Source organism: Agrilus planipennis, unplaced genomic scaffold (assembly GCF_000699045.2).
Source record: "Agrilus planipennis isolate EAB-ADULT unplaced genomic scaffold, Apla_2.0 scaffold87, whole genome shotgun sequence".
NCBI classification, from domain to species: domain Eukaryota; kingdom Metazoa; phylum Arthropoda; class Insecta; order Coleoptera; family Buprestidae; genus Agrilus; species Agrilus planipennis.
This window is the reverse complement of record NW_020439134.1, coordinates 289310-300711: the sequence shown is the minus strand read 5'-3', so window position 1 is coordinate 300711 and position 11402 is coordinate 289310. Positions and strand designations below refer to the sequence as shown.

At 34.8% G+C, this 11402-nt stretch overlaps 1 protein-coding gene across 3 annotated transcripts in view; it reads right to left on the bottom strand.

The window, feature by feature from the left end:
- LOC108740131 (LHFPL tetraspan subfamily member 6 protein-like) overlaps positions 1-11402 on the bottom strand; it is a 216889-nt gene that overhangs the window by 14907 nt on the left and 190580 nt on the right. For all 3 annotated transcript variants that reach the window (XM_018474337.2, XM_018474336.2, XM_018474338.2), the window contains one exon: positions 4705-4803. In XM_018474337.2, the coding sequence (XP_018329839.1) occupies positions 4705-4803 (99 nt within the window). The remainder of the gene's footprint in view (positions 1-4704; positions 4804-11402) is intronic.

Below are 11402 nucleotides of genomic sequence, written 5' to 3'. Positions count from 1 at the left end.
GGGGGTTTGCCCCAGCTTTTGTACATAAGCAGTAGCGTACATTTCAATCTTTGTAATTGAAAGTTCGCTGGGTACCTACTCGACTATTTTTAAATATTTTAAATAAATATAATCCACATGTGTATTAGAAAATATTTTGTCATTTTTTTTGATTCTTGTACCTATCTATTTAATAATCGTTAAGAACAACACTGTTCTTATTATTATTTAATATTGATCTATTACCTTATGTTTACAATAATTACATTTTAATTTGTGTTAATTAAAAGTGTATGTATGTTTTATCCGGTACCCAGCGAACTTCTAATCACTTCGAAGATTTAAATTTACGCCACTGTATGTATGTGACAGCCTTGACAGACCCTTGGGTTTCGAGAATTGACCGGTCTCGTTTCTGAGAATTTTACATCAATAAATTTTGAACAGGCTTTACCTACTTTAGCAACTTTTGCGCACGAAAATATCTTGTTTCTAAATTCGTGGATGGCTTCTTACTATCGCAAATGTTCCCCTGTCTAATCTTCGTTTTACTCATTATACAGTTTAGAGGATCTATTCTATTTGAATTGGATATTTTGAAGTTATGATTATGTTTTGGTTGCCATTTGTTATTTCAATGTGTAGAATGAAAGTTATGGAACTGTAATAGACAGAGCTGAAGAATATGCGATACTCAGTGGTATTCTCATTAACATTCTTAGATATGCTGACGAAACATAGACCAGTTAATTATAATGTTTGATAATATAGAACCAACTACCATAATGTATGGTTGAACGTGATTTGTAAAGTGTTGTTCCTTAATTTTTATTAATATTGAGTTTTGAATATCTTCTGGTATCTGAAAAGAAAGGCATGCAACAATAACCTAATCCAAAATTGATTTAATATTATAAGCACTATTAACAACTGTGACGAATCATAGACCAGTTAATTATAATTTTTATAAATGTAAGTAAATCGAGTGAAAAGAAAGAGTAGATATAAAGCAGAGGATAGCTCAGGGTCGTGTCGCTTTTAGTAAAATGAAAATAAATAAAAGTAAAACTAAAATACTGGTATGCAAAGGAAGAAATAGTAGGGAAAGAGCGAATATAAAGATAGAAGACGAAAAATTAGAAGAAGTGACTGATTTTAGGTATCCAGGAAGTCAGATAAGTCAGGAGGCAAAGAGTAGTATAGATATAAAGCAGAGGATAGCTCAAGGTTGTGTCGCTTTTAGTAAAATGAAAATAAATAAAAGTAAAACTAAAATACTGGTATGCAAAGGAAGAAATAGTAGGGAAAGAGCGAATATAAAGATAGAAGACGAANTGCAGGAAAATGTTTTACAAAATCGGTGCTTTATTTTTAAATGAGTAGAAAGTTTGAAAATTTTATCAAATTGAACTGAACAAAATGGGCATAAAAACATTATTTTTGATGTCAATTTTCAATAATTTAATTTTTATTGTTGTGTGATAGTTCACTCAGTAATGTATACACATATGGTATCTTTTTATCCCATTGAGTAGTTATTTTATAAATATGATGTTGAAGTAACAACCATATATGCTCTGATTCAGCAGGGTATTCCGCTGACAAAACGTGGAAGGCTTTAAAACAAATATCTAAACACTGTAAAACAGAGGTTCCTTTATATACAGACGTATCAATTACTAGGTAAGATTCAGTAATGTTTGATAATGTAGAACCAACAACCATAATGTAAGGTTGAACGTGATTTGTAAAATGTTGTTCCTTAATTTTAGTTAATATTGAGTTTTGAATATCTCCTGGTATCTGAAAAGAAAGGCATGCAACAATAACCTAATCCAAAATTGATTTAATATTATAAGCACTATTAACAATTGTGACGAATCATAGACCAGTTAATTATAATTTTTATAAATGTAAGTAAATCGAGTGAAAAGAAAGAGTAGATACAATGGTACAAATATTTAGGATGCTGAATAAATGAAAAATGGGATTCACCTCAAGAAATCAGAAGCAGAATAGAGCAAGCAAAAACATAATTTTTAAGAAAATGCACAAAGTGTTGACAAGTAGAGATCTAAAAATTGCCTTAAGAGTTTCTGTATTACGATGTTATGCCTTTAGTATTCTGTTTTACGAGATGGAGGCAATACCTTCATAGAAACGATTCTCCAAAGACTTGAAACTTTCGAGATGGGTGCTTATCTCAGAATGTTTAAATAACATGGTTGGATATAGTACCTAATGAATCAATTTTACGTCTTGTGAAGAATGAAGCAGAAGTACTGAGAATAATCGAAATATGGAAGTGGAAATACTTTGGTCAAGTAAAGACTAATCGGAAAAATGAACTGCTTCAGATAATTATTAAAGGAAAGATAAAAGGAAAACGTTATCCTAGTCCTGTACCTTGTAGAACATCGTGATTCAAAAACGACCACAATTGGCACAGAATAAGCACTGCGGAATTATTTAGAGTAGTAGCCGATAAATTACAGGTAATGCTAATAATCGCCAATGATTTGGAGAATAAGTCATTTAACGATGAAGAATAAAATAATAAGATTCATAAATTAAATTATTTTTGCATTAGATAGCATGGGCCACCCTGCGGATAGCAGGTTCCTTTTATGGCTACTGTAAAGGTGGATATCAGTGTATATTCCATAACATAAATTCCTAATGTAACGTTCGAGCAGCCAGCAGTGTACGATCAAATACACGTCGGCTTAAAGTGTTTTCACCCGGCCGTGTTAAAGTGGTGAAAATCGAGATCTGTGAACTTCTTTCTTAGACGTGAAGTTCTTGTATTTTTGCCATTTTACTTCGGCACCTTTTCTATTTATATAAGTAGGTTTCAATTTGTAAAAAAAAACAGAACACATTAGTGTTCCTTAAGCATTCAGTAATATTGGGTTCATGACGGCGCGACGCTAACGTCATGTCAGTCGTCCGTTCACCGGTGACGTCCGCAGAAAGCCATCCGTCACCGCGCATTGAATGCAAATATGAATTTCCCCGTAGCACACGTACGTACATACTGGAAGATGAGACGTCCTATCCACTAGTTGTCATATTGTTCTTCTTTCACGTTCCTAATATGCACCGCTGAACCCGCAGGCAATTTCCGAGATCGGGCTTTTACCCACATCCCGGACAACAACACGACAACGAGAATATAGGCACAGTTGCATGAAGCACATAATGTATAAACTGTCAGAAGTTTAGAGCAGAGCTCTTTTGCTACCGACGCGAACCGTGGAGTCGTTATTTGGTCTCGTACGTAGCTCGTAGCTTGTGTGTAGTGTTCGTATGGGATTGTAGACGCGACGACTTGTATGTTACATACAATTTATATTTTACACCAAATCAAAACCAACTAAAGTCTTACGATGTTAAAACGACATTTCGATGCAAGCTGTTCAGCAAATCAAAATTCTAAAGCGAATTTTTGCGGTTTAAATCCTATCTAGAGTAAAGAACATTAAAATTATTAGGTACATTTCCTAATGAAATATTCTCTGACATTTTATGTATTGCTAAATCTTCTAAATGTCCTAGGTTTTCAACGCTTTTGAGTACGATCAACATTATTTGTATAGCTGATTGAATACCTACCTATTACAACTTACTTATTGCTATTCAGATGTTTGACCACTCACATTTCACAACCCTATCCCTCTTTTAAATCTGTATTGTTCTAATTTTTCTAGTTTATTTGTTTTTATTATATTTTAATGTTGCATAATGATGTACTCATTACTATTTCGACAAATAGCAGATACACTCAAAATCGTCGTTTTTATCTTGTGTGTAGTACGATTTATTGACAATAAACTTTTAAGTTTTTATTTCATATCCCTTAGATAAAATCCGTAAGATATAAAAGAGTGACGTATATAATTTCGGTATGACGAAAGGGGACTTTTAAAGGATTTAAAAAAAAAGATATCTGTCTCGTTACCTTGATAATCTAAAGTGACATTCGACAATATATATAATGAAAATCAACTTTTTCAATATTTAAAGAAAAGGCGGATATGTACTTTATGACACCATATCTAAAATTAGCTTCGCTGTGTTGACCTGTTTTTTTGACGGATACGCTTAGGACCGCGTGGTTACGGTAGGAAAAGACAGCACGAACGAAGTCTTATTGTATTATTTTTCCGTGCTTTCATCGAAATAAGAAAAAGAAAGTGTAACTTCTCGAACTAAAATCTGAATATATTTCTTGTAATATCACACCATTTTTAAAGTTTCTTTGGTTTTTAATTTGTTTCATACAGTTAATGACATTTCCGACGCGCACATTAAAATCGTATTCGACTACAATTTTTTTTACTTGTTTATTTCATTTCATATATTCTTAAGTTAAACCTTATAGTTTTTCAAATTAACTCTATTTTTCTTTGTACGTCGCTCAATTCGATTTGGTTTTATTAAATTCTCTTTCCTTACATTTACAAAACAAAATAAACATGAAGTAAACGAATAAATGGGAAAGTGAAATTCTAAAAAGTCGAAGAAGCATTAACTTAATGTTAAAAATCTCCCAAGGAAAAAGAAATGACATAAGAAACGGTCCTACGTAGAAAATATTCGTTCCTGATACGGAGGTTTAGAGGTTTAATCGTTATTTTTTCCTCGCTAAGTGGAGAAAGCCTGACGGTGACAAAATTGAGTTTACTTGTTAGATGTAGGTTTATACCACTTGGAAATACAAACCTAATTTGTAGATATGGCTCGTATTCCCGCAGGATTCTCGCACTTCTCGATTATCCCATCCCACTGGATACACTGCTGTTCCCGCGAGGATTAGTAGAGCTGCAACAGTGAGAACAACATTGATTAAACAGATATCTGGTTCGAGGTACAGAATCTATATAATTTTACAGAAAATTGAATAAAGCTTTTTGGGAAAACGCGTACCTAATACAATTATTCGAAAGAAGACTATTACCATTGTCGTAAGACTTTTTTGTTGTTTTTCAATATACATTCCTTGTCTTCTTTCATTCCGGAGGTTAAAAAGATCTCATTTTCTAGAGTACGCGCTGTAGGTACTAAATAACAAATAAAAATTACGATTAAAGTTTTTGTTGAATATTTTCAACCAGATGGTTTTCGCGTCACTTCATATACACCTACACAAAGCTTCTTAAATTGAATGTAATATTTCTCCAATAAACTTCTACTCATCTTCAAATTTCACGAAGAGTGACGAAGAGTATGAGTTTTTCGCTTAGCCATAAAATACAGGGGTCGGCAAAATTGTCTCGCATATTTTAAGTTTTAATAAAAACGGTATTTTAAATGCTATTTAGAACTTAATTTTTTATTAAACGAAAATGTATACTATGGCATTGTCTTATTAAGTTTTGAAAATTACACAGTCCAAGTGGTGACCATTTCTTCGATAGACATTCGGAGCTAACTTCTGAATGTTTTTATCACTCACTGCGATTTCTTGGCATATTGCTGTCTTCAATTCGTCAATGATTTCGGCGATGGTGCTCAAAGACCTTCGCTTTCACATAAGCCTAAAGGAAAAACTCGTATGGGGCAAGACCGGATGAACGCGTAGGTCATGTAATGTCTCCACGCAACAAGACTACATGTCCTGGAAAAATTTCCCTAAAAACGTCCATTGACCTTCTTGGCGTATGAGCCGTTACTCCATCATGTTGGAACCACACATCTGGATGGTAAAGTTCCTTATGCTTTGAATCTACAAAATTATGTAGCATGTGCATATTTCGATCGGCAGTTACAGTAACTGCTACGAATCCCTTTTCAAAAAAATAGGGATCTCAAATTCTAAATGATCCAAAAGCACACAAAATGGTAACATGTGGACTGCAAAGTGGTGTTTCATGGAGATGTCGCGGATTCCCTGCTGTCCAGTAGCGAAAGTTTGGCTTGTTGGTACAGTCAGATAAGTAAGTTCTGAAGAATATCGTTGGAAAATGCTCTACGATTTTTTCAGTGTTGTTCAGTAAGTTCTTACACGATCATCAATTTGTATCAATAAGGTTTGCGAGTAAAATTCTTCTCACAAAACGATTTGACAAACGCAAAGCAGAGGTATGTTTAGCAGATGAATGGTTAGGAGATGGTTCCACTGATTCTTTTACAACTGTGGTAATTTCAGGTGCCAGAGCACTCCTGTTTCTGCCTCCAATATGTTTCTGACTAGACCTTCATGCCTGAGAAGGTATCCTACCAACCTAACCCGCCTATTTTTGATTGACTTCCACAGAGTCCTCTGTTCGCCTATTGTTTTTAAAATCTCTTCATTTCTAACCTTCTCTATCCACGGTATCCTCATCATTCGTCGGTAGCGCCACATTTCGAACGTTTCTAACGTTTTAATTTCCGCCGCGCCCACCGTCTATATTTCGCACCCGTACAGCGCCGCGCTCCAAACATATACTTACCTTTAACAATTTTTTGCGAATTTCTAAATTAATCGTTCGCGAGCATAGAAGTGACTTCTTTTTATTGAAGGCGACTCAACCTATCCTCTGCTTTATATCTCTACAGCTCTTTCCGTCCTGACTTATTTGACGTCCTAGGTACCTAAAATCAGCAACTTCTTCTAATCATTCGTCTCTTATCTTTACATTCGTTTTTCTCTACCTTTTCTTTCCTTACATACCAGTACTTATCTTCTATCTCAAAATAAGTATATAAAATTCTCTTTTTAGTGATGGTGGTGGCCCGAGCTTCGTTCGTCGGTGATACCTATTGTAGCAATTTTCTTTTAAGTGAAAGAACTTTTCCAGCCTATTTAATTGCAATAGTTAAAATACTCCCAATAATAATCTTAAAATAAACATATACATTCGCTTATTTATGACTAACTGAAATGGAAAGACGCGAGCTACCAATTAAAAACACTAAGCTTTCATTTTCTTCAAAGACGCGGACAGGGTGCTGCAAAACGTGGGAGATTATTATTTTGCGAGATTGTTTATGACAGATTTCAAGGTCAACATTGTTTGGCTGGGTTAACGACGTGCTAAACTAATGTTATGGTGACAACTGTCAATGTCAATTTTCATCGAAAATGAGGGTAATATTGCGGGGCAAAGAATAGTACAAGGATGTCACATTCTTGTTCTAAATTTTGTGTCGATAAGCGTTCGTGTAGAAGGTGGATCTAGTATTCACATACCAATGACATGAACAGTTTCGCAATTGAGGACCTAATGTACATACTTATGGAAACTCGAATCGTCACAGATACTTAATTTCTTATTTAACACTTTGTACAAAAATAATGTTGTTTCAATTTCCTACGTGTCCGCTGTTTTGAAGGGTATTGTGTAATCATTGTTCGCATCTTTTTGTTTCTAGGTAATCAGAAACATGACAAACAACAGTACTCTTCATTGTTTACACAATGACCTATTAAACAATCCTATGACGACGATAGACGCCATCATTGCGGACGCAAAACGGCACGTTGCAAAGTAGTCAACATAGATAAGAGTTTTTCCATTTTGTAGGCTTTATAAAAAAAAATAAAACACAAAGTCTATGATGCGTATTATGTTTTCATCTATATTAGATATTTAAATAAATTTTAGAGAAATTAATAGATCAAATTATGAATACGAATTTTTCAGGCATGAAAACTTTACAGCATTATTAAAATTAAGATCCGCATATTGATGTTTGTAATTTAAAAATAATAATACTTATATCTCGCCCCCCACCTAATTAATTAGGGTGATCGCTACGATTTATACATTAATAGAATAGAATACAAAATGATAGTTCATTTGCTTTGCTTTAGTTAAAAGGCTATCGTTCATCTATAAATCGATCTGGTATAATAAAGACAATTATATATGTCATGATTTTAGTAGTATTATGGTCTGGGTACCTACTATTTTTAATTTAGCATATGCAAACAGGTGACTTTAACGTTAGATAATAGAGCCAAGTAACATTTGAAAGTATTTCCTAGTTAGTCACAGCGTCTGCTTTTACCGTTTAATTCCTCCTTTCTCGCAACAATAAAGTTGAAATTGCAAAGATACTTTAATGTTTTCGCTCGAAATCTTTCAATTAGTTGTCAAAAGAAACAACTTTTCCAACTTTTCTGACATTTCACTATTTCCCGCTGTTTTCCGAGCTGATGCTATTCAACCCTCTGGCTTCGTTCCAAAATTCGCGAGCATGACTTCACAACACATTCGGACATAGATCACTCGAAAATGAAAAGATTCAGTTGCATCGCTGAAAATTAGGACCATCAACGACGTTAGTTACTATGACGCCAAAGCAGCCGATAGTAATAAATGTCCGAGAAACCGTACGTATCGTACAGAGAAACTTTTCATAGAAGTGAGCTGACAAAACTTTATAACTCACAATGCGACAGAAGTAGACGAATGACATGAAAATAAAAAGAAAGTACATGGAAAAACTGGAAAAGATATAACAGGAGCGAATGCAACAAGAAAATTGATTTCAAGCTTTCTCTTCAGGTCCACAAATCTTGTGACATGATAATACACATGACACATAATAGACCGCCTCAGACATCAAAATCTCAATGAAAATGTAGGATTATTTTTTGATGACCTTATATCAAAACTGAAGGAATTGAAGATGAAAATTTTGTTTTATTTTTTTACTATTTACCACGGAACATTTATTTGTTTGACTCTAACTGTCAATGACATTATTAACTGCGGCTGTCGTCTAGAGGCCTATTTATATTATTATCGAATTTTCCTGAACAGTTTTCATTCTTCTCGATAATTCTGTAACTTCTATTGTTAAGCGGCAAATATGTGTCAGTCAGGGTATGATGTATTATCCTCGTCGGCTAGTACAAAGTTTGCCGTTCATCGATCGGTCCCTCCTCGCGGACATACTCAAGTGCTGTCGAGAATTAAAGCATTGAATATCACTTACATGTTTGTTGCTTGTATTATGTCAGAATATTCGCTGGAAATTAGTTAAATCCATCGATTAGCTTTTAGACAGTTTTGTGGTCGATGGCGAGGGTTTTACGGCGGTGTGGGTAGTAGTTCATCCTCAATTGCGTAATAGGAGTCACCAATGTAGTTGAAACAAAGTAAAGCATTTTGTTGTCGTTTGGTACCTTCGACTGTTCAGAAGTGTGTTACTGCTAGTTAATGAACACTGATACCTGTGTGGTTGAGGAAAGCTATCGGGTGGTTAAGGCTTTGCGGGTGAGGCGGCGGCTCTCCGTTTTTCGTAGTCGGCAGTTTATAACCAATCACACTGAGGTCACCAATGTAGTCATTTGTTATTGAGATTAACAAGACTTAGTGGTTCGGATAGGAGCCGATCATGCTGATGCTTGTTACTGACGGAAAGGTAGCATTAGTAGAGTAATAGTGGACACTTATGCGACATCAGTGAAGGATGGTTAGACACAGCATCTAATGACGAGCGAGTCTTTGTGATAGAATAATTTATTTGAGTTTTTATGGATTAATTACAGTTCCTTATTAAATTGGATCATGTGGCAAAAGTAACTTCAGCAGTTTACACATGTGCGCGTAAATACTTCATTATCGTCTATGTTTTATCGATGCTTGCAAAAAAGCATTACTTGGTAAGGACTCCTACTATATTAATAGGATAAAATCCCCCTTCAATTTTGCTTCGCAGTGTTCTCTATCTTTGACTTCTTTTATCTATTCATGATGTCATCCGCCGATCTCGTAAAAGGTCTTCTGCTTCCGTTACCTGTAGGACGTGGCCGCATATTTGTATCGGACGTACCATATCCCAGATTGGTAAATGCCAAACTCAACCTCGTGTCGGACGACCGTGGTGAGTCGTACTATATGCTTCATTTCGGCATGATTTGATTACTAGTGCAAGACAATTAAGATACTAATTTGATCAAAGTAGGTACCTTAAAGGACTTTTCGTCCAGGTTTTTTCTTTAATTTTTCTAACCTCTTAATTTCAATAATGGAATATGCGCTTAAAAAAATTATTATTAATTGTCCGAAACCTTATAAATGATAAAACCTATCGGTTCCCCTGTTATGTCTTAATTAACATTGTAAATAAAACTAAACAGGTCTGAATAATTTTATCATACATTAGTTCTTATTGAACATCTAATTATTGCACTCAAAATTTTGCATGTCCTCTACACGTGTCCAATCGACTCAATTCTGTAGCTTCCGACATTGCAATACGCTAGGTCCGATAGGGCTATGGCTACGTGATCTGCCTAACTCCGTTTTAATTTCTGCGAGTAGGATAAAGCATTCGTTACACCGTTACTTTTGTTGCTTGTGGAATGGTGGGGTGTCAGGTGTATATGTAATCCGACATTTGTAGTTGCCTTTTTTCATGATTCAATTTCATTTGCGAATCTAAGATGATTGATGTATTTCCCGTCTCAACTCCGTTGACTGCTTCTAGTACTACGATAAAGATTCCGACGACTGAGGATCACATTACCGTAGTCTTCATTTAAGTGGTGTAGAAGGTGGTTCAGAAGAATGCTTATCTTGTGGCAAGACATCAGGGTACGTGACTGTAGAGCTTCCCGTACCTGTCAGTTAAATATGGTGCCAAAAAGCTTTCTGCCAATCAATAAATATTAAGTACTATAAATATAATGGCTTCTGGAACTCTTCGTACTACTCTGTGAGTAGCTCCAGTGAGTGAATATGGTCAGTAATGCTGAAGCCTCTTTGGAATCTTGCTTGTTCATTGAAGTTAAAGTTTTCGAGAGAATTGCTAATCCTCTTCTCTGCAGTGGATGAGAATGGTTTATAGAGTGATGACAGGAGATTTAATTGGTCGGTAATTACTTAAATCCTAAGGGTCTTTTTTGGGCAGAAATATGACATTTGAGTGAGACCATTGCCTTTGGTGTTGGTTTGAACGAAAATATTAAAATAGTTTTCTTCGACTTTATATTAATTGCTTCTATAATATTTGATATATGTGTAATTTCGATGGAAATGGAGCCTCTAAATTTTTGCTTTGAAGATAAGTTTATGTGTTGATGAAGTTCGGGAAATAAGAATGATACGTCGCAGCAATGCAGACGCATTTTTCAATAATATTGTTGTTGGGATTTCCGTGAATTATTTAATTTTGAAAACCCAATGAACGCGTACGTGCGGACACAAAAGACCCACAAACAAATTACGAACAATTGGGATCCATCAAATGGGCATACACCATCTAGTGGCAAAATTTATAACTCGAATGAGGGAAAAATTTACACAGGAACTGTGCACGCAAATTGTACTATTAAAATAATAAAACACGTTAAAAAAGTAAAAATTTTTTTGATGATGGAGTCGACGAAGTTTTCTTCTAAAGTTAAATCAAATAAAAAGTTAATATGTTCAGTGAAAAGCTGCAATAGCACTTCAGACATAGATCTTCACTCTTCACCTACA